General features: G+C 40.0%; 2 protein-coding genes across 7 annotated transcripts in view; one reads left to right on the forward strand and one right to left on the reverse strand.

The window, feature by feature from the left end:
- Positions 1-23,587, forward strand: part of rars2 (arginyl-tRNA synthetase 2, mitochondrial) — an 85,132-nt gene that overhangs the window by 5,262 nt on the left and 56,283 nt on the right. For all 4 annotated transcript variants that reach the window (XR_011340713.1, XM_069887364.1, XM_069887363.1 and 1 more), the window contains exons 2-10: positions 1,997-2,070; positions 2,857-2,959; positions 4,030-4,113; positions 4,246-4,343; positions 5,502-5,557; positions 7,334-7,417; positions 9,734-9,810; positions 15,508-15,666; positions 21,573-21,679. Coding sequence is in view for 3 of the 4 variants with exons in the window: in XM_069887364.1 (XP_069743465.1) it covers positions 1,997-2,070; positions 2,857-2,959; positions 4,030-4,113; positions 4,246-4,343; positions 5,502-5,557; positions 7,334-7,417; positions 9,734-9,810; positions 15,508-15,666; positions 21,573-21,679 (842 nt within the window). In the remaining variant the exon portion in view is untranslated. The remainder of the gene's footprint in view (positions 1-1,996; positions 2,071-2,856; positions 2,960-4,029; positions 4,114-4,245; positions 4,344-5,501; positions 5,558-7,333; positions 7,418-9,733; positions 9,811-15,507; positions 15,667-21,572; positions 21,680-23,587) is intronic.
- Positions 6,976-23,587, reverse strand: part of slc35a1 (solute carrier family 35 member A1) — a 106,061-nt gene continuing 89,449 nt past the window's right edge. Inside the window, exons 8-9 of one of the 3 annotated variants that reach the window (XR_011340715.1) lie at positions 14,024-14,128; positions 6,976-8,458 (exon numbers count right to left, since the gene is read on the reverse strand). The gene's annotated coding sequence lies outside the window, so the exon portion shown is untranslated. Of the gene's footprint in view, positions 8,459-8,977; positions 9,802-14,023; positions 14,129-23,587 lie in introns of those variants that run through there. The other 2 variants (XR_011340716.1, XR_011340714.1) reach the window with 2 other exon arrangements.

Genomic DNA, 23,587 nt, shown 5'->3' on the forward strand with positions numbered 1-23,587 from the left:
AGCCCTGCTTTTGTGAATCCTTTTGGTCATCTCTTCAAAAAAAATTCAATAAAATGGGTGAGATATGATTTCCCACATAAAGCCATTTTGACTATATAATGTGTCCTTACTTTTCCAAATGCAGATGGTTCCCATCTCTGAGAATCCCTCTTGTAACTTACTCGTGATTGAAGCTAAGATCATTGGCATGTAATTCTTTGGCTTGTCTTTGCAGTCCTTCAGAAATAAAAGCAAACATTAGCCACCCTCTAGTCTTCCCATACTTTGCCTGTATCTGCCAGGCCCCAATAATATTTTTTCTATTGCTTACCACTATGTCCTTTGATATACTTTTACCAGGCCCCCAGGGATTAATCCTCCTTTATCAATGACTTCCACCACCACCTTTTTTATAATGTGGATATGTTTTAAAACCTCACTATTGTACCCCAAAATATTTGCTACTGAGTACATGTAGAAAATCCTTTTCCTATAGGTACTTTCAAGCAGGGAAAACACCTGTCTATAAAGGTGGAGGTTCTTCACCCTTAAGCCAAAAGACTTGCCTCTCTGAATGCGCCATGGCTGCCTCCGAGGCACCGATTCATACTCTTCTCAGGGAAGGATAATCAGTGAAGCACTGAGCTCCGCCGCCTGACTTGAATGTACAGCCTCTGCAAATGGCTGGTTAGGAGCGGGCTGATGACACTGTCAGCCCATGACCCATCTTCCCACTCACACCTCTTCCTCCATGACCCTGTCAAAGCAGAGGCACTGGGCAGGAGCCATCAGGCAGCAGGGGCCAGCAGGAGCTGTTGGGGCAGTAGGGGCTGGTGGGAGCCATCAGGGCAGCAACTGATGTGTGGATGACTGCCTCACTGGGCCACTTCGGCCTTTGGGGCTGCTCTCTGTGGCTCAAAGTGCAGCAGAGCAATGGCCATCTTCCCTACCCAAAATCTCCCACGCAGCGGAACTGTTGTGAGAAACAGCCATTCTAGCTGCAAGGGGGGATTATGGGTAGGGAAGACGGCCATTGCTCTGCCGCGTATTTATGACGGGTGGCACTACCGCACCAGTCGCCCTGCTTCTGTCAGATCCAAAGGGTGCTATAAAGCGCCTCTTGATATGAATGCAATGCTGGAGCGGCCTTTTAGACCTACTGTCTGAAAGGTACATTTTAAGTTTTCAATCCACTCTTGTAGCCAGCCTCCAGAGGCCTGACATGAAATGGCCTATTGAAAAAGTGCAGGGAATTGATCTACTGGCATGGCAAACATTGATTCTTCAACGAAAATACAATAAAACCCCTGATAGCCGAAACATAGGGATTGGTAAATGCCAGATAGGTGAGTTTTGTGGTTGCTTGGGACTGTACATTACATAAATGGAGGACCACAGCGAGGTGAGCTAATTTTAAATTTCGGGTTTTTTTACTGTATTTATTTTCTGCAATTTTTTTGCCAGTCACTTGAGATTGCCAGTGGCTTAAGTTCCAGGCAACAGGAATTTTACTGTATGTATACCAGTAATTTAAGATAAAGCTTAATAGAGCAAATGCTGGAACCACGATTTGAAATACAATTAACCTTATGAATATTGTATACAATTTGTGAAGATTGCTGACTGCAGTTAGCTGTACATTTGCTGAAGTATCAGTGGTTTTATATGACGCGTAATAACTATTGTCATTGTAAGGAAAATTCGCATTGAAAATGTATTTATGTATTGTGGTAGATTTTGTGTGGAAATAATTTTAGAGTAATGTTCTGCTCCTGAGATTTAAATGAGTGTTGCCAGCAAAATTTCACTTGTACAGTTTGACATTATTTTGCCTTCTAATTTAGTTCTGCTTCCTCATTCCAGGTGTTTATTTCTGTACATAGAAATTATTGATGTTAAATTTTTTGAATGACTGGCAATTTGCTTGTTCTAGTGGTTTCTGCTTTTTATTAAAAAATATTTTTCATAAACCTTAGCATGCATTCTTTTTTTCTAAATGTTGTATTGTTTTATTTAGCTTTCTAGAGTTCTGGGAATATCAACAGAGAAGCTTATCCCAGTGGTGTCAGCAGTTCCTGTCTCTAAAAAACAGTAATTATAACAATTGTAGAATTTTTTATAAATGGAATATATGAAAGTCATTGTTAAAGCTCAAAAGATATTGCATGTTATTCATACAATTGTACCAGATCAATTGGTCCTTGGTCCCTTTAGTACTGAATGAATTTGTCTGTTACACAACTAGAAGACTGTTAATACATTATTAGTCATGGAACCTTGACATCAACTCTGCTGTTCCCTCCACCCTTTTTTTGTCCCTCCAGGCTGGGCTCATTGACCCAGCCATTAAATGGCAATCAATTGCTACTCATCACACATTAGTTTTTTTTTCCTTTCTCTGCCTTGTATAGCACCTCAGTTGTAGAACTCTTCAGAAGTGAGATCAGAATTGGGTACATGACAGATAAATAAATAGAATGTAAATGTATTCACTGCATAGTAGAGATTTTGGAGATAAGATTTATTAATAATAGAAAGGAATAGGAAGCAAAGCGGAAATGAATGGAGCTTTGATTCGTTGTTTTACTCCTGGGTGGATCACGCTATTTTTTCCAGTGAAAATTGACATCTAATGTAAATCTTTCTCTGTTCATTATTATCTCACTGTGGAAGATGTTTTTGTTTTGTCTCAGAATTCTGCTACGTATCACAAATTAACTAATTTTGGTAAATAATGTGAAACTTGTAGAGGGCATTTTGCTCAGATTTTCAGAAGTGACATTAGCCTCAACATTATCCTTTTGCCTTGATTTCCACCCCCCCCCCCCCCCCAACCCACCTTCTAAGGCTGTCTTTTGAATGTGCTGTGTTTCTCAGGCAGACTCTAGATTTCCAGGTATCGGTGAATTCTCTGCTGACGAATGGCTATTTAAAATTAGGATCAAATGTCCAGAGTCAAGCAAAGGACCTGTCTGAAAAGGTACTTCTTCTTCTTTGGCTTGGTTTCGCGGACGAAGATTTATGGAGGGGTATGTCCATGTCTGCTGCATGCTCGTTGGTGACTGACAAGTCCGATGCGGGACAGGCAGGCACGGTTGCAGCGGTTGCAAGGGAAAATTGGTTGGTTGGGGTTGGGTGTTGGGTTTTTCCTCCTACTGTTAAAGGTACTATTAATCAGGATATCTGATTGTGTCTTTGTGGAGTTTATGGGATGTTTGATGATGGAGGCATTTGGGATACTTGTCTTAATTGATTGAATCATAGAGTACTCAAGCATGCTAGAACTAACTGATGCTTGAACTATATTGTTCGGCCACACTGAGAGAATTGTATATCATTCTGGTCACCATACTAATAGGAAGGATGTGATAGCATTCAAAATGGTGCAAGGATATGAAGAGGATGTTGTCATGGTTGAATAATTATGGTTCTGAAAGGACACTGTCTCATCTGGGGTGTCATCTCTGCAATGTAGAAGACTAGAGGTGGAGCAGGACATTTAAATGAGGTGGTGGGAATTAGATGCTTAAATAGGATGGATTAAAAAGAGCAACATCTATGAGCAGAGAGGCCAGTAAATAGATCTGTACTGATTTGTTAATTGATTAAAAAAGATTACAGCGTAGTTGAGAAAACATTATTTGACTTTGTGAGGGGTTGGCAGATGAGGGATGTGGGGTTAAAATCTGAAAGTTACACTCACCACTCTCAAACAGTACCTGGGTATTAGACGCAGGAGTGGGATTAATCTGAAATAAATTTTGGCCAGTGTTGGGAAGGTGGGCTGAATCTTCCATAACAATGCTATGAACTTTGATGATTCTCTGAAGGTTATAATAATTACTGGTCTGCAATTAAAATTAAATTATCTTGTGATCTAAACTTTTGAGGATAAGAACTGAGAGAAGTCAAATGTACAAAGCTAAATACAACCAGAGGCCAATAAAAATGATCTCCGCTTAACATCTGTTTTGTTTAACTCAATGTTTTGTTTTGAACAAAGCTGCAAGACTAAGCTGAGTAATTAACTTTTTAATTTTTTTATTTTAGTTAATTTGTGATCATGTGATTACTGAGATTGCTGTTGGACAAAGAAGCATTAATTTCAAAGTGAATCGATCCTTACTTGCTGAGGTGAGTGTGGGGAAAGGGTGGCCATATGCTACTTTGAGAGGTTCTTTTACAGTCATTAGGCATCTTTTACTCTTGATTGCTAATGAACTACTCTGTTCCACGAGTAAGTTATTTTTTTTTTTAATTTAACAGATTGTTGTGCAAGAGGTCTTTAAGAAAGGTTCAAAGTTTGGAATAGTGAGTGAGCTCTTCAGTGGTTACCCCTGTAAGAGGGTTATAGTGGAGTTTAGGTAAGTGTTTGTTGCAGAGAAGAGTATAAATTAAAGTCAAATTCTTATATTCTTTGATTTCAAATTGATTATTTTTTGATCCTATTGAATTCTTTAGTTTACATTTGAAAATGGCTTTATGAATTATTTGTTTTGTTAAGAATAACAAAAATTTAGTTGTTTTACTTTGAACTCCTGGTGAAGGACCAATAATAGATGTATGGAATGTCAGACTGTAACAAGCTTGGGCAGTAAAACCTTCTCTTCATCTAGGGGGTTCCACAAAAAGTGAATGGAATTAGAAAAAGGAGTGGTGACTTAATTCAGCAAGGAGAAATTGGAAAGGAAAGTAAAAGTATGCCACCTAGTTAAAGCTCAGATTGCTTTAGTTGGCTGATGTCCAGCTTCCACCATATTCTTGCTGAACAACCTTTTAGGTCGAACAAAGAGGATTCCAAGACCCTGCTTAAAATGTATGTCTATTTAACTTGTGTACAGATTACAAGAATTCAGGGTGAGCCATGCACTGGAGGATAACCAGCCCTAAACCACATCATGGCATTTATTTGACTAGTCCAGGTTAGGTCGGTGGCAAAAGTGAACAATTTTAAGTTTTGGGATATGGTGATAGTAATACCAGTGAATTTCACTGGGAGTGAAGAGCTTGTCTCTTTTTTTGTGATGGTTATTTTCAAGCTTTCCTGCATGGGTAAATATTGCCTTCCATTTCACCCAACTCTCTGATCCAGATCTTGTTGAATAGGAGCATGAATTGCTTAGCAAGTTGAGAACCTACCAATGGAGCTGAATGTAACAATTGCTGGTGTACAGTCCCATGTCAATCCCATAACTTTAGGCAAGGTGATTGATGAATCAATTATAAATGCAACTCCTGTTGCCGTTTCTCAGTGCTGAGATGATTTGCCTTCAATGAGCAGAGCTTTTTCTCTATCTTAATTCTATTTTATTTCATTTACTTCAATCACGGTGTCTGCAGACTTTCGTATTTTACTCTTTTCTCTGTTCCTGGTAGGTTCACCGTCACTACTAGTCAGCTGGATAAAAGCAAACAGAGGATTAAATTGAACTCGAGTGAATCTTGTTTAGCTCAGGGTAGTTCTTCCAATCTTGGTGGGAAGGTAGAGCAACGGTAACCTTATTTTTCTTCTTGTTTCACAGTTCACCAAACATTGCGAAAAAATTTCATGCAGGACATTTGCGTTCAACAATTATAGGTAAAAATATTTTGTGATGGTGGAAACATCTAAAACTATCAGTTTCATTATTTATTCATTTATTGGGATGTGGGCATTGTCTGCATGGCCAGCAATTTTTTTACCCATCTCTAATCATCTTTGAACTGAATGGCTTGTGCAGCCATTTCAGAAAGTATTTAAGAATCAACCATATTTCTAGGTCTACTGTCACATATAGCAATACTAGGTGAGGACAACAGATTTCCTCCCCGGGGACTTTGGATAATCGGCTGAGTAATTTTACAAAACACAAGTTTTGTAATTGTCATTACCAATAACCTTTTAGATTCTAAATGAGTAACTGTATTTAAATCTGACAGTTGGCATGATAGGATTTGAATTCTTATCACTGGATTGTTTGTCTGTCCTCTTGATTTCTTTCCCACTGACTTCACTACAATAGTTATCCTCAGTTAAACAATTCCTAGATGAAAATAAAGAAAGAGCCATCTAGCCTGTGTTATTGAACAAATGTAATAGGATTACATTAATGCTCTAAAACTGTTTTATTGTATTAAAAATATAGCAGTGAAATTATCAATTGCAAACTTTGTCAACAAAGTTAAATTTAAAATCATCTGATGATTTTCAAATTGTATTGACACAACATAAGTAACTTAAATCTCTAATGCTTCCTGGCTTCACCATGGTAGTGAGAATAAAACCATGGAGAATGTTAAACAATAAAGTCTGCAGACACTGATTGGAGTGCATTACACAAAAGTATTCGAGAAACTCAGCAGATTATGCTGCATCTAAATGAAGCAAAGGGATATAACCAAGGTTTCAGGCCTGATGAGAGGACCTTGGAGAGCGAAAGAGAGAGGGAGATTTGACAGGTTAGGTTTCTGAATCTCGGCAACTGATTTAAATCATGTACTAGCTCTGCACTTTAGTTGTGAGGAGCTTCCAGATTCATTGTTCTTTAGGGTTATAAAGAGCAGATGCATTCCTGAGATATATTTGGTGTGGGAAGAATCTGTGTCATGGTTTTAGTCTGCCCAATCTTGCAAATGATGTGTTGATATTTTTCACTCATTGAACTTTTTTTAAAACTTTATTTAAAGATTTTATCATAGGAATAAAAAGAAAAATTACATTTAAAGAAAAAATATAAAATAAAATAATATAATTACAGTACAACATTAATTACCTAACTTAATTCAACCTAACCCCCCCTACATATATAAGAACTAAAAAACATCTATATATAAAAAAACCACCCTTCCCCTCCCCCAAAATAAAGAGTGAATAATTAGTAAAATTAATAATATTATATATTTAAAAAAACACACACAAAAAAAAATGACAAATAAAAATAATTTAAAAAAAAAGATTTATCAAATCTAAAATATCACATCTAGGAACATACTTAAATCAAACTTAATTGCATATACTTAACAAATGGAGTCCACTTCAACTTATAAAAAGACATCTTATCTTGAATTGAAAAAAATATCCTTTCCATAATTACTCATTGAACTTTGAGAAATTTCTCAGTTCGTATGTTTTCTGGATCTGAAAATAAATCTTTCAATATAAAAGTGCAAGCACAGCAATAAATACATAGCCTTCCAGCCTTCCTGTCCCTATTGGAGACAGGCTCCTCATTATCAGCAGAGAGAAACTCTATTCAAGTTCTTGTTACAAATCCCAGACAAGTGCCAATACAAACAGAAAATGTTGGGAACACTGAATGCATATTTTAAAAGTTAATATTATGTAACAGAAATCAATATATAATTGTTTTGTTAGGTAATTTCATCGCTAATCTAAAGCAAGCTTTGGGAAATCATGTGATCAGGATGAACTACCTCGGTGATTGGGGCTTGCAATTTGGTAAGTTCAACTTGTACATGCACTTGAGCTAATTGTGCAATGTTAATAGAAGTCCGGCAATTCTGACCCATTACTACATCCAACAGGTGTTAAGGTAGTTAACTTGTGCTTGTAAATAAAAATTGACAACACCACTAGGGCTGCTGTAACAGCAGGACCCAGGTGAGCGTGGAGCGAAGACACAGCACTGCTCCGTAGGGTCCTACTGCCCGATCTTGACGCCAACAGCTACGTACAGGCTTCAAACGGAAAGTAGCCGCCTTTATTTAATCCTGCATTTGTGGAAGTCGGCAGTGGACCACAAGGGGATGCACACTCCATGAGAACAGAGGATCGGTGCAGGGCCCCAGAAATGTGGAGAACACCCCCCCCCCATTGAGAAGGCAAAGCATAGGAGATGATCCCACAAGATGGCAACCCATGGCAGCAGACTAGCAAGGGGCTCAGCAGCTGAAGGATCCACATTGGCTGTGAGCTGTTGGTGACTTGTGGTTGAAGGACTCACACAGGCTGCAGAAAACCTGGTCGTGGGAACCAGACACTGGAACCAGAATTCGAGAAAGTGCTAAATAGGGCTCCCATAGAGCCTCGTGCACTGAAGGCATCCGGATTGACTCAGGTTTGAATCTGGAGCTTGGATTGTCAATGATTTGAACTGGAATCTGTGTGGCAGAAAACGCTACGGGAGCACTGGAGGCAAATCCACAGACACCCGGTGTTCCTGAAGGGACTCCCTTTTGTTTCTCTTTCTCCTATTGTAATGGGTGTCAGTTAATTTAAATGTAATTTAGACATGCACCACAGTAACAGGCCATTTCAGCCGATGAGTCCGTGCCACCCAATTTACACCCATTAACCTACACCCCTGGTACATTTCAAATGGTGGGAGCCCCCGGGGAAAACCCATGCAGACACGGGGAGAATGTACAAACTCCTTACAGACAGCGCAGGATACAAGCCCCGGTCCTGATTGCTGTCGCTGTAAAAGCATTGCACTATCCACTAGGCCAACTGTGCTGCCACGTGTAATTCTTTGTTTGCCTAGAGGCAGACAAAAGTTGAAGTATATCATTTGGTTTTTTTTTAAACTTTATTTAAGATTTTATAACATGAATAACATATAGGATTACATTAAAAAAAATTAAGAATAAAATAATAAAATTACAATACAGTATCAGTAATCTAAATAAACTATACCCTCCCCAATAATTATTATACATTAATAACCCAACTCAAATTAGTCCAACCCCCCCTTTCCCCCCAAAAATAAAGAGTGAAGAATTAATAAAGTTAATAATATATGTGAGAAAAAAAACCCACTTACAAAAAAAAACAAAAACATAACCGATTAAAATACTAACAAAAAGAAAAGTAATTAATACTAAGATATCAGACTTAAAAAACATATTTAAATCAAACTTAAATGCATATATTTAACAAACGGAGTTAAGATGAAACATATATTTAACTCAAACCTAATATAAAAAATTAGTAAATTTAGTAATATTGTCTATCAAAAATTCTTAAACAATAATCAATTCTTAAAAAAAATTGTAGCATGAGAAAAAAAAGATGAAAAAAAACTTTCTCTATAGAGATAAACCTTCACCAAATATCAACTAACTTCACATCTATCATCATATTAGCCACATAAACCACCATCTTAAAACAAAATTCAAACCTCATTAAGCATTGTACAATTCAATTTTAGTACTCTTCCACCATTTTTCCCTTTTACTCTTGAATAATTATCCAATAAAAGCTCCAATACCACATTTAAATATCCCCAATCATTACGTTAAAATTCAGATATCCAAATAATAAAAACACATCTACAGCGAAATCTATATCTTCAACAAATGGAGCATAAACCACAAACAAAATTCAAGCCTCATTAAGAATTGTACAATTCAATTTATAACTTTCACCATTATTCCCTTCGTTCTATAACTAAAATAGCAAAATAATATACACCAGAATTACCACTCCTTTCACCTTAAAGTTAAGAAGTATATCATTTGTATTTACATTTTTTAAATTAAATGTTCGTCTCTTCGAGGGCTAATGTGAGCACACTCCTTGCCCTGTGTATAGTTAACAAGAATAACTTTAGTAATGGATAACAATCCAGTTCTCCTTGTGATGTGGGTATCCCAGCTAATAGAAACAATATAAAATGCAAACTCCTTTCAATTGAGTTGGGTGTGAGATCTAATTACAGATTTAGTGACTTTGGGCTATTTCTATTTTGCTTTACATCATGATTGTTCCATTTCAAAATAATAACTCCTTTGGGTTCTTTGTGCCTTCATTCAGGATTACTAGGAGCAGGATTTCAGCTCTTTGGTTCAGAAGAGAAGCTTAATGCAAATCCCTTGCAGCATCTTTTTGAGGTAAGTTAAACGATAAAAATAAAAACATAAATTTACAGAAAAGCAATTCTGTTTTCAATGAACATTAGAAATTGTTTTTGAGTGCTATAAAATCTGTATGACATTCATTTCAATGCCAAATATAAAATTGAAGTTGAAAAATGCAAGCAAGAATAGAAAATGGGATAAACTAGAATATTGTAGATACAAAATATTACAGTATTGTCACGATTCTTATCTTTAATGCGGATAGGTTCCTGTATTGGTCAAAGAATTAGATACACACAGTTCAATTGTTTGCTCAACCCATGCAAAAGGGCCACTCAAAACTGAAGGCTTTAGTTGCATATCAAAAAGATATTGCACGTCCTTAATCAAGAACAAAATAGAAATGGTGTAGAAAATGTTGAACAATCAATGACTGAAACCCATGGGAAGAACAAAATTTAAATCTGCATCCAGAAGTCATCAGCATAAGTGAGATGAATGTTTTTATTATTTCAGTTGATTTCAGAGAGGATAGATACATTTTTTTTACTGTGGGATAGAAAGTGGGGTGTTAAGTCCTGTGTTAATGACAATGTGTAAGGCATATATTGTCAGTAGAAGGGCAGTTTTAACACAACTCTTTGCATGAGCCACTTCTCAGGGGAGCTGGCTCAGGATACCAATAAGCTTGTAAAACTTTTAAAAATTATATTCTTGAAGCCCAAGATATCCAGGCCCTTAATTATTTCCTTTTGTGTAAAGTACTTTGATCCATCTTTGTAAGACAGAAACAAAGGGAATGTTTCTTCCTGTTTCCTAAAGATGTGTACATTCTGTGATGAGACTAAAAAATGACAGCTGCACTTGTAGTCTCTAGGAGGCTGATTTACTTTACTGCTCATTACAACTGAAACCATCATCCATGTCTCTCTGATGTGATCAGTTTGACCTCCATTGTTCTTTTGTAAACCTGAGGTCACATTAAATAGTAGCTTGAAAAAACACACAAATGCTGGAGAAACTCAGCAGGTCAAACAGTCTCTTTATGTAGCAAAGGTACATCACCCACGTTTCGGGCTTGAGCCTTTCATCAAGTTGTGGGGGAGCATGAGAGATGTCCGAACAAAAGGGGGTGGGGGGGGATAGTGAGGGTGGGTGATTATAGGTGGATGGGTAGGTGGAGGACTGCAGGAAGGGTTGGAGGAGTATAGGTTAGGAGAAGAGAGAAAGGAAGTAGGAACTGGAATAACTACTTAAAGTGTGGGTGGGGAAAGGCAAGCTGATTAGTGGAATGCAGAGAACTTGAATGTTCATGCCCTGAGTGGTTAGGATGGGGTAGTGTGAAAGGCCATGAACAGATGTGACTTGAGAGTGTGATTCAGAATTGAAATGGTTGGCTACAGGGAGATCGCTTTTGTTGCGGATGGAGAGGAGGTACTGGGCAAAAGATTCTTCTAATCTGCGACCGCTCTCTTCGATGTAGAGAAGGCCACAGAGGGTACACCGGATTCAGTAAATGAGTACTTTGGAAGTACAGGTGAAGTGTTGCTTCACCTGAAAGGTCTGTTTTGGACCTCAGAACGTGATGAGGGAGGAGGTGTGGGTGCAGGTATTACACCTACTACGACCACAGTGGAAGGTGCTGGGGTGGATGGTGTTGGGGGGGGGGGGGTAGTGTGCACAAGAGAGTCACAGAGGGAGCGGTCCTTACGGAAGGCTGAGAGGGAAGGAGAAGGAAAAATGTGTCTGGTGGTGGGGTCCTGTAGCAAGTACCAGAAATTCCAGCGAATAATGTGTTGGATGCAGAAGCTGGTGGGGTGGTAGGTGAGGACGAGGGGGATTCTGTGTTTATTGTTTCGCGGGGTGGGGGGCTAGGGCAGATGAGCAGGGAATGGGGGAGATGTGGGTGAGGGCTGAGTTAATAGTGGTGGAGGGGAACCCATGTTGGTGGAAGAAGACAGACATTTTAGAGACTCTGGACTGGAATACTTCATCTTGGGACCAGATGCAGTGGAGACGGAGAAATTGAAAGACGGGGGTGGAGTCCTTGGAGGGGACAGGGTGTGAAAATGAGTACTCCAGTTAGTTGAGGGAGTTAGAGAGTTTGTAATAAATGTCAGTGGAGAGTCTGTCTCCTGAGATGGAGACAGAAGGAAGGGCTGAGTGGTGGGGGGTCTTGCCTGTGTAGGCTTGTAGCAGGTTTTGCTCCACAAAAAGGCAGGCATAGCTGGGACCCATGCAGATATCTGTGGCTACTCCTTTAATATGGAGGTAGTGGGATGAGTTAAAGGAAAAATTGTTAAGGGTGAGGACAAGTTCTGCCAGGAGGAAAAGGGTGGTGGTGGGAGATGACTGCTCAGGTCTGAGATCCAGAAAAAAGAAAAGTGCTTTAAGGCTTTCTGTGTGGGGAATGGAGGTGTAAAGGGATTGGACATCCATCGTTAAGATGAAGCGGTCCAATTCAGGAAATCTGAAGTCTTGGAGGAGGTGGAGGGTGTGTGAGGTGTCACGGGTGTAGGTGGGGAGGGATTGAACTAGGGGAGAAAAGATGGAGTCAAGATAGGACGAAACTAGTTCCATAGGGCAAGAGCAAGCAGATCCAATGGATCTACCTGGGTGGCTAGGTTTATGTATCTTGGGTAGAAGGTAGAAACGGGCAGTGCGAGGATGGGAGACGAGGTTGGTGGCTATGGGGAGAGGTGCCCAGAGTTGATGAGTTGAGAGATGGTGTTGGAGACCATGGCTTGATGGGTAATTGTGGGGTCCTATGGGAGGGGTTGATAGGTTGATAGGTGTCAGCTGGCCTCAGCAAGGTAGAGGTCAGTGCGCCAGACTACAACAGCACCACTCTTGTAGGGTTGTTGCAGAGAAAGTGGAGGTTGGAGTGTTCTGAGGAGGTGAGGTTGGAGTAGGGGGGGGGGGAATAAAGTTGAGGCAGTTGATGTTCCGGCGGAAGTTGGAGATAAAAGGGTCAAGGGCGGGCAGCTTTTTCTTAAATTCCAATTATCCATCATCCTCTGTTTGTAGATTCCAAATTGATTAAAAATATGCTTTAAACATTTTCTATATATGAAATCCCCTACACCTTGACATAATCCTGTAATCTCCGGTAGTGCTCTACTCCACTAATGTCTGCCCTCTCGATTCCTGGCTGCTACAGTTAGGAATTTAATCCCTTTCCATCCGTAGTCCTACGTTGAGTTCCCAAGGTACTACACGTCAAATCTCCTCAGACTTTTCTACCTCTCTACCCACATTTGTACTTTAAGAAATTCCTTATAATCTGCATTATGAACAAGCCATTGACCATATATCTTAAAATGTAGCTCAGGCCCTTTTTACTTTCTTGCAAAATGCTTCTTGGTTTAATTGTTTTCTTTGGCTTGGCTTCGCGGACGAAGATTTATGGAGGGGTATGTCCACATCTGCTGCAGGCTCGTTGGTGACTGACAAGTCCAATGCGGGACAGGCAGACGCGGTTGCAAGGGAAAATTGGTTGGTTGGGGTTGGGTGTTGGGTTTTTCCTCCTTTGTCTTTTGTCAGTGAGGTGGGCTCTGCAGTCTTCTTCAAAGGAGGTTGCTGCCCGCCGAACTGTGAGGCGCCAAGATGCACGGTTTGAGGCGATATCAGCCCACTGGCGGTGGTCAATGTGGCAGGCACCAAGAGATTTCTTTAGGCAGTCCTTGTACCTCTTCTTTGGTGCACCTCTGTCTCAGTGGCCAATGGAGAGCTCGCCATATAACACGGCAATGTTATATCATTGTCATTGAAAATGGTATATAAATGAAAGTTATTGTAGTTTTCTTGAAGAATGCACAGGTCAGTTATAATGCTGGGGTTGTAAAAGGTTTGGGTTAATCAGATCCAAGTAAAGGGTGTAAATTTGGTGGAAAAGATACAGGTTACCATGTGATGAAAAAAAATAAATGTGTTAAGTGAACACTTCAGCAATTCCATCCCACAAAGTTGTGCTATTTTAATTGATAAGAAGTTACCTACTGAATAGCACAACCCACGATGTTGTGCCAACCTAGATAAGCTTACTCCACATCAATTTATCCCTCCTTCACAGTCCAGAATCCTCCATTTTTCTTACATCCATGTATCTAAGTCTTTTAAATGTCTCTGTTGCATCAATCTCCACCACCAGTCCCGAAAATACATTCCAGGCACCCACCACTCTCTGTGTGTTTACAAAAAATAAACTTACCTCTTGCATCTCCCCAAAATTTTATCTTGTACTCACTTTAAATGGATGTCCTTTGGTATTGACAATTGCTGTTCTGGGATAAAAGGCTCTCTTAATCGTATGCCTGTACACTTCCGTCACTCCAGGTGCCGCAAATGAAGACTGCAGAAATAGGAAATGTTGTTTTTCTTTTGGGTCAGGGAAGTTGATTTTTTGTAGAACTTTAAAATGGCTTTGTTCATGAAAGAGGCAATAATTCTTTTTAGTGAAGAGAAATGATCAAATACAAAGTTCTGATAAATTGTCAACGGTAAAAGACTAAATATTGAACAAAATCTACTTAACACTAAATTGTTGCTTTTAATTTTGCAGGTATATGATTTTTTTGTGTAAATTTTATTTATTAGTATCTTACATACATTTCAAATTAGCTTGCAATATCATTACACAATGGATACTAAATAATTTTCAATTTCCCCCCCCAACTTCCACCTTCCCTAACCCCTACAGATAGAAAAAGACAGAAAAAAGAACACATTCAAAGTAATTCCATAATATATTTCTTGATGTAAATACCATACTTTCAAGGGGGAAGTTGGATTAGAAGGTCTGGATTAATCTATATTCATAAATCTCATACAGGATCCTGGGTGTTAGATTGTTTATTTAGGGCAGTTTACACAATCCTTTATCCGGACATCTAAAATCTGGAAAGCTCCAAAATCCAGCATTTTTTTCGTGGTGCTGGTACAGTAGAGGGGGAGAGAGAGAGAGAGACAGCAGTGCGACTAGGTTGGGTGGGGGGGGGGAGAAACGGCAGCACGACTCAGGTGGGTGTGGGGAGAGAAATGGCAGCGCGACTCAGGCGGGCGGGGGAGAGAGGCGGCAGCGCAACTCGAGCGGGCGAAGGGGGAGAGAGGTGGCAGCGCGACTTTGGGGGGTGGAAAGAGACGGCAGCCCAACTCAGGTGGGCAAGGGGTAGAGAGACAGCAGCGCGACTCGAGCGGGCAGGCAGGGAGAGACACGGCAGCGCGACTCGGGCGGGTCAGGGGGAGAGAGAGAGACGCCAGTGGGACTGGAATGGGGTGGATATGGCAGCACAATTCCGGTGGGCTTAAATCTGGGGCAGCTGGCTTTTGTTCTGAAATCCGGAAAAATCCCAAGGGTTCCAGATAAAGGTTCCTATATTTGACAACAGTTGTCATATTCATCTCTCATATTACAAGTAATTTCTAATGGGAGACAATGCTTTATTTCATTAAACCATTCTATTTTTACATTACTTTCCATTTTCCACATTTTAGCTGCACGCTTTCTCTCTACTGCTGTTGCTAAACTCAAAAAAACCTTTTTATATTTGTCTAGCCCCAACTTAATATCGTTATCATATATATTACCCAACAAAAAGATTCTTGGATCTAATTTTACCATTTACTTTTAATATCTTCTCTAGCACAACACAAAAATCTTTTACCTTTTCACACAACCACACTGAATGCAAAATATTACCAACCCCTTTTTTTACATTGAAAACATTGCAGGTATATGTTGAAGTGAACAAATTGGCAGAAGACCGTGAAGACATTCAAAAGGCAGCACAAGAATTTTTCAAAAAGCTAGAACATGGGGAAAAGCAGAGCGTGGCATTATGGGAGCACTTCAGGACTATCAGCATTGAAGAATATGAGAAAATCTACCAGGTAAGAAATTATGAAGTGATACAGGAAATAGTTATTTTCATCTACATTACCCCTATAACCTCAAGTAACACAAGGAAGGCAAATGGACATAGTTTTGACTATTCAGTCAGGCTCCTATTGCATCTTGTTTTTTTTTAAAAACTATACTATACTGCAAATAGGCTTCAAATGTTGCCTTGATGTATAAGCTGCCTCATTAATTTCCTGATTAGAAAATCTTGTTTAGCATTATCTTCTGATCATGTACAATGGGGCACCAGGTACTATGGAATTATACTAATTGTTGCCCCATTTTATACAAAGAGGATAATTTAACCTGTGAATACAAATGCAATTTTTTTTCTCTGAAATCAGTACCTTACGTGGTACATGGGGATCACTTTTTGTTAAATCTCAAAACCAATAGCAATTTTGGAAGCAGAGAAATAGCATTGGTGGAAATGCAATGTTAGAATTTGTGCTCTGATAATGAACATAGTAATTTATAAAAGTTGTCCCAAAAGTAACAAAAAATTTTGAGATATAATCTGAATTCTTTAATTTAGTGTTCAATGTTGTTTACAAAACTGTATTAACCTGATACCCAGACTAATGCAAAATAGCAATACAAAATAGATTTCATAACATTTAAACTTTGTTCTAAATTGTTCCTATCAGTATTACCCATTATTATAATGATTAAAGCTTTAAGTAAACATGGTGCGGTGGCGAGCCCATTAAATAGCTACTAAGGAAAATTGATTTCAATGGCTAATACTGCAAAGTTTGACAAAGGAATATTTTAATCAAATTCACGTGTAAAGATTTTGCCTAATGTAAAAAGTGAAGAAGACAACTGTTTCTGGCCACTTTTAACCACAGACTGAGTTCCCAATCTCAGTAATATTGTTGAACAAGTTACAAAGCAGACAGGAGTTAGACAGGAGCTGTGATTGTATGCAGTGCCCAAAAGTGCTGGAGAAACTCAGCAGGTCCACAGGAAGCAAAAGTAAAACCAATGTTTTGGGCCTGAGCCCTTCATTAAGGTAGGAGCAGAAAGTTGGCAGGAGAATGAATAAAAAGTGGAAGGGAGGGCATGGGGAGGAAGGAAGAAGGGGCAGGGGGAGGAGCACAGGCCACAGGCAAGAGGTCATTGGTGGATATGGGTAGAAGAGCCGAAGAGAAAAACGCTGAGAAGTGATAGGGAAGGGAAGGAAGTAGTTCCTTGAATGGAGTGGAAAGGGGTTGGGGAGCTGGACAAAAAAGAGATGGGGATAGGGAAAGAGAGGTTGATGGGGGTGAGGGAGCTATGGAAACTAGAGATGTCGATGATAATGTCATCTGGTTGGAGAGTGTTTCTCAACCCTTCACTGCACATTTCCATCTCCTGCCCAAGATCCACAAACCCAATTGCCTTGGTAAAATTATGGCTACCCGCATGGGTCCCAGCTATGCCTATCACTTTGTTGGATAGGTGGAGCAATCCATGCTGCAAACCTACAAAGTCAAGGCTCCTGAACTCTTTCTTCACTGCATTAATGACCACATTGGAGCTGCCTCCTGCACCAATCAGCATGTGAACTTTATCCATTTTGCTGTCAACTTTCACCCTGCCCTCATTCACTTGGTCCATCTCTGGTAACTATCCTCTTTCTCAATTTCTCATCTCAATCTGGGAAGACAAACCCATCAACACCCACAATTACCATGAGTACATCTGTCTGCTACAAGGATTCTATTCTTTTCTCTCAATTCTTCTTTCTCCATTGCACCTGCTCCATGGATAAGACCTTCCATTTCAGAACATCTGAAATATCCTTCTTCAAAAAAAAAAGTGGCTTCCCCTCTGCCACCATCAACTCAGCCCTTGCGTGCATCTCCTCTATTTCCTGTGTCACCACCCTAAGGCACAACAAGGTCAGGATTCCCCTTGACCTCACCCAACACTCCACCAGCTGCTGCATCTGACATATATTGTACTCTGCAATTTCCATCCCCTACAACATGAACCCACCACCAGGCTATCTCCTCCCCTCTCTGCATTCTGCTGGGACTGCTCTGTTCGTGACTCCTCATCCACTTATCCTTTCCCACTAATCACCCCCTTGGTATCTATCCCTGTGACCGCAGGAAGTGCTACTCTTGCGCCCACACCACCTCCCTCCCCACCATTCAGGGCCCCAAATAATCCAAATGAAGCAAAACTTCATTTTTGACCTCCTCTACATTGTGGCCTCCTCTGCATTGCAGAGAATGGATGCAGTCTGGGAGATCATTTCGCTGACTACCTTTGCTCTGTCCTCTGCAATAATGAGGATGTCCCAGTGGTCAACCATTTCAATTCCACCCACCATTTGCACACTGACATGTCTGTTCATGGCCGTGTGCACTGCCAAATCAAGGACACCTGTAAATTGGAGGAACAACTCCAAATATTCTGTTCAGGTATTCTCCAACGAGATGGCATTAACATCGCCTTTTCCAGTTTCTGTTTGGTCCCTCCCCTGTCTTTCTTTCTTTCTCTCTCTCTTCTCCCTATCTTCTGTCTCCTTTCCTGCAGCTCCCTACTCCTTTCCCACTCCATTCAGAGTGCTACACCCCACCCCCCCCAGTATCACCTGTCCTGCCCTCCCACCCATATCCACCCTTAGCCTCTTGCTGTTGACCTGTGCTCCTTCCCCTACCCCTTCTTTCCTCCTCCCCCTACCTTTTTATTCAGGTACCTGTATGTTTTCTGCTCATACCTTGATGAAGGGCTCAGGCCTGAAACTTTGGATATGAAAAATGTTGGGCGGCACGGTTGGCATAGTGGTTAGTCCAATTCCTTTATAGTGCCATCAATCAGGACTTGGATTTGAATCCCACTATGTTTGTAAGGAGGTTGTACATTCTCCCTGTGTCTGCATGGGTTTTCTCCGGGGGCTCTGGTTTCCTCCCACCATTCAAAAAATACCAGGGGTGTAGGTTAATGGGGTGTAAATTGGGTAGCATGGATTCATAGACCGAAATGGCCTGTTACCATGCTGTATGACTAAATTTAAATTTTAAAATGTCCAGTTGCACCTTTGGAATGGAAAAGAGTTGAAATCCTAGTGTGACAGATTATGTTATGTTTGTATTATCTATAGATATTGTGACAGAGTAAATATATATGTTTTTGGGAGATAAATTGGGAAAGGTTTGTTAGAGTAGGTCACATACAAACACTTTAAAAAAGATCTCATTTGAAATACTGGAGCTCTTCCCCATGCTAGACATATCAGCTCCACAGCTTTTGCAAGTGCTTTGAAGAGTGCTCAAGAGACTTCACTAATGGGTTGTTGTTTACAAAAGGCAACAGATGAAAGATCTTGTTGGAGCCACAGATTGTCTGGAAGAGAACTTGTTGTTCTATGAGGTTCATGTGGTTTGTCAAGCAGAGAGAGTAAAAAAGACTTTCTCCCAGAGGAGACATACACACACACAGGGATCACTTGTACAGTGTTTTACAGCCAGCAGAAGTAGCTGGGACTGGAACAGAATTAGCTGGCAAGCTTATGGAAGACGGCGTGGACAAAGCCCTTGTGGTTCATGCAAGAGGAGAGGACTGACTGTCTAATGTTTCACTTGAAATAAGAGAAACAAGAAGGAACTCTGTGGAGACCTGAAAGAAAGGGATTATCATCTGGAGATTCCTGACGGGGCTAGCTTCTTGGCAAGACACTGAAGTGGCTGATGGAAGTAAATGTACAACAAATCTCTCTCTGAAAACTGACAAGAACCTTCCTGAGCAGTAACCATTTACCTTTCAAGCACCAAAGCTTGGTAAACTTTATAAATGTTAAATTCTGTGCACAGTATAAGAATTGCCTGCAACCAGTGAATTTGGAGGAATGAGAAGTGAGATTGGACTGTGAACCAAAGAACAAACCTTAGAATTAAAAGGGGGTTAAGTTAGGTTAAGTAAGTCAATAGTGATAAGTTAAAGTTTGATTCTGTTTTCATGTTTAAAGATAATTAAAAGTAATTTTGTTTAGGTAACCATTTATCTTGGTGAATATCTGTTGCTGCTGGGTTAATGGGTCCTCTGGGCTCATAATAATATGTTTTTTGGAGATAAATTGTGGCAGGCTTTTTAGTGTCGGTCACATACAAACACTTTAAAACAGATCTTGTTTAAAATACTGGAGCTCTGCTCATGCTAGACATTTCGGTGCCAAGAGCCTTTGCAAAAACTTTGGAGAGTGCCCAAGAGAGTCACAAAAAGGCAACAAATGAAAGAACTCTCGGAGCCGCAGGCTGTCTGGAGTGGAATTTGCTGTTCTATAAGGGCCATGTGGTTTTGGAAGCAGAGAGAGAAAAACAGGCTTTCTGTGTGTGTGTGTGACAGTCAGCAGCAGCATCTGGGACTGGAACAGGGCAAGCTTGTGGAAAACCCCATTTGGAAGATGGGTTGTGTGTTCTTAGTTCAACCTGGTCAAAGCCCTAGTGGTTCTTACAAGAAGAGAGGACTGGCTGCCTAATGTTTCACTTGAAACTAAAAGGAACTCTGTGGTGACCTGAAAGAAAGAGGTTATCATCTGGAAAACTGATGGGGCAAGTTTCTTTGGCAAGACACTGAAGTGGCTGATTAAAAGAAATCAGTTGTGGGTGTCCAGCAAACAATAAATCTCTCTCTGAAAACTGACAAGAACCTTCCTGAGCAGTAACCATTTACCTTTCAAGCACCAAAGCCTGGTGAACTCATCAATGTTAAATTCTGTGCACAATATAAGAATTGTCTGCAACCAGTGAACTTGGAGGAATGAGAAGTGAGATTGGACTGTGAATCAAAGAACATACATGTGCGCTTAGAATTAGAAGGGGGTTAATTTAGGTTAAGTTGTTAATAATGATAAGATAAAGTTTGATCCTGTTTTCATGTTTAAAGATAATTAAAAGCAACTTTTGTTTAAGTAACCATTTGTCTTGAACATCTATTGCTTTTGGGTTTTGGGGACCTTGGTTGGGGGGAGTTATTGGGGGCTTTTGAAAATGGTGCCTTTGGCAGGGGTGGCCTTGGTCACTGTCATGTTGTATTTGGCTTTGGAGAAGTACCAGGTATTTGTCCAACACCGCTGTGAACCCCCACCCCCCAATTTGAGCAGCGCTGTGCACCACTCCCTGGCCCCCCAAAGATTCCATGCCTGGGGGTGATGAGATATCAAGAAATCCATGAAGGGGTCGATATTTGGGGGCCCTTAGTTTAGAACCTTATAACTATAGAATGTCACAGCACAGAAATAAGCTCTTTGGCCCTTCTAGTCTGACCAAACTGTTATGCCTAGTCCCACTGACCTGCACCCAAACCATATCCCTCCTCGCCCCTTCCTTCCATGTACCTGTCTAAATTTCTCTTAAATATCAAAATTGAGTCTGCATTTGCCAATTCAGTCAGTAGCTTATTTCACACTCCCACCATTCTCTGCATGAAAAAGTTCCCCTAATGCTCCCCTTAAACTATACCCCTTTCACCCTTAACTCATCATAATTTTGCATTTCTCTATCAATTCTCCCCTCATTCTTCTATGCTCCTGGGAATAAAATCCTAACCTGATTAACCTTTCTGCTTTTCCTCAAAGCTGGCAACCAACTAGTAAATCTTCTCTGCATTCTTTCAGTCTTATTTATATCTTGTGACCTGTTCTCAACGAGCTCTGATGAAACATCATCAAACTTGAAACATTTACTGTTTTGGATTCACCAATGCAGCTGAGTGTTATCCTCTTTTCTTATTTAAAATATTGAATAGGATTTGAGTGTTGAGTTGAGTGTTGATTTATAGGAGCTTTATTTTAATGGTTGCTGCTATTATTTTTGATTGCTCTAAATTGGATTGTTATTCATTTTGTTTCAAGGTTCATTTTGAAAGTTTGTCTGAATTTTAAATGTTGTATATGTTCCAAAAGCGGCTTGGTGTGCATTTTGATGAGTACTCTGGAGAATCGTTGTACCAAGTGAAAGCACAAGAACTCCTGCAGCTGATTGATCAGAGGGGATTGCTCAAGAAAACAAAGTAAGGTTAGACTTTAATGGTTACATTTTATGAACAACTGTTTTGGAGAAATAATTGAAACAAAACCAAGACCTGTTGAAAATTTGCATGGTTCAGGCTCAGCTTTATCGTCTAGACATTTTTTATCTGAGCAGACAAATGAAGTTACAACCTAACTAGAGTATCATTTAGAGATGCACATTGAAATTTTCTTGCATCATCTCAACAGTTACTTCCAAGGCATTTGAAAGTCTGTTAAGTGAAAAAATGCTTTTGTAGTCAGCTCACTTTTTTTTTGCTGTTTGCACTTCCCCCAACCACCACCACCACTACAAAGTTTTGATTAAATAAGCAATTTCTGGGGAAACTAACTCAGAGCAGTTTTGGTAATGTTGCATTATGGGTCGAGTACCCCTTACCTGAAATTCATGGAACCAAAAGTGTTTCGGATTTTGGATATTTTTGCACTCACATTACAATAAAAATATTTACATATGCACAAATTAACTGAAGTAAGTATAAATTGAAGAATCTACACTTAATAATGCACTACTTGCATCTGCTACATCCCATTCTCCGATCGGGATTTCTGAACTATTATGGGACCACAGATGGAAAAAGTTTCAGATTTTAGATCATTTCAGATATTCAGATAAGAGGTACTCAAGGTGTACTTGTGATTGGGTTTTCCCAATGTGTGGTGTTTGGAAATTACAGCTCATTGAGGACACCATATTAGATACCCGCTGCAAGTCAGAGGGCACAAAGGGACAAGAGATGATGGGGGAGTGGAGCTAGCTAGGATTAGATTCAGATGGAAGCTGCCATTGTGTCTTTGGATTATGATGTTGAGGAGTGACATGCAGCTGAGAAAATATAAATGTAAAACCTGTTTGGTGTGTGGGAGCAGGGTTGATTGGGGAATAAGCTAAAAGTGCATCTTTCTACAGTTGCGCTTACAAAGTGTACTAAGCAAGTGCATTCTCATGAAAATTAATGATAATTATATTGGAGTCAGATAGTAAGATCAGCTATGTCAAAGGCAGCAGATTTGAAATAACAAAATGATAGTACTTCGAGATTGCGATCAGAGAGAATATGATTTGTAGTTTTATTTACCTGTAGAAGTGGTAGAAAATTGATTAGTAGTTGTAGCGTTAGGCTAACCATGCTGCCGAGGTACAATCAAAATTATGCAGGTGCAGCGATTAAAAAGAGGGAAGGCGGAGAGGATGGGAGGAAGGCAGGGGAGAAGCACGGGTTAACAGCTAAGAAGTCGGGTGGATGCAAGTGAGCGGGTAGAAGAAGGAAAAAAAAGCTGAGAAGTGATGGGGCAGAGGGAAGCTCTGATAGTAGAGGGAAGGGGGTTTAGGTGGTGTCATTAGTAAGTTTGAGAATGTCACTAAAATTGGGCAATGAGGAAGGTTATGTAAAATTACAATGGGACCGTGATCAACTGAGTCAGTGGGTGAGAAATGGTAGATAGTGTTCAATTCAAAGAAGTATGAAGTGTTGTACTTCGTTAACTCAAGTCAGGGCAGGACTTGACTGCACCATATTTTCACTCCTATAATGCGCACACACATAAAAGGGCAGAAAATCATAAATTGTGTATGTGAATGCAAAATTGTTTAGCATAGGTGTAGTAAATTCCGACTGGCAAAATCAATTTGCATTTAAATGGGACGTGAGACAGAGCACATACAGGTATAAGCCACAATTAATGTCAACTTCCCCCCAGAGGTATCAATCATCCATTATATAGATGATATCCTGCTGCAACACAAAATTAACAAGCTTTGGAGAGGAATCAATTAAATAGATCAAAGACAGGCTTCTGAGTTAACAGGATTTTAAAATTCCAATGTCTCAAATCAGAGGCACTTGATCTGTTTATCTCCTCCCTCAGGGCTGGGTCTAGGCAATTAA

This window comes from Narcine bancroftii, chromosome 6, assembly GCF_036971445.1.
Source record: "Narcine bancroftii isolate sNarBan1 chromosome 6, sNarBan1.hap1, whole genome shotgun sequence".
NCBI classification, from domain to species: domain Eukaryota; kingdom Metazoa; phylum Chordata; class Chondrichthyes; order Torpediniformes; family Narcinidae; genus Narcine; species Narcine bancroftii.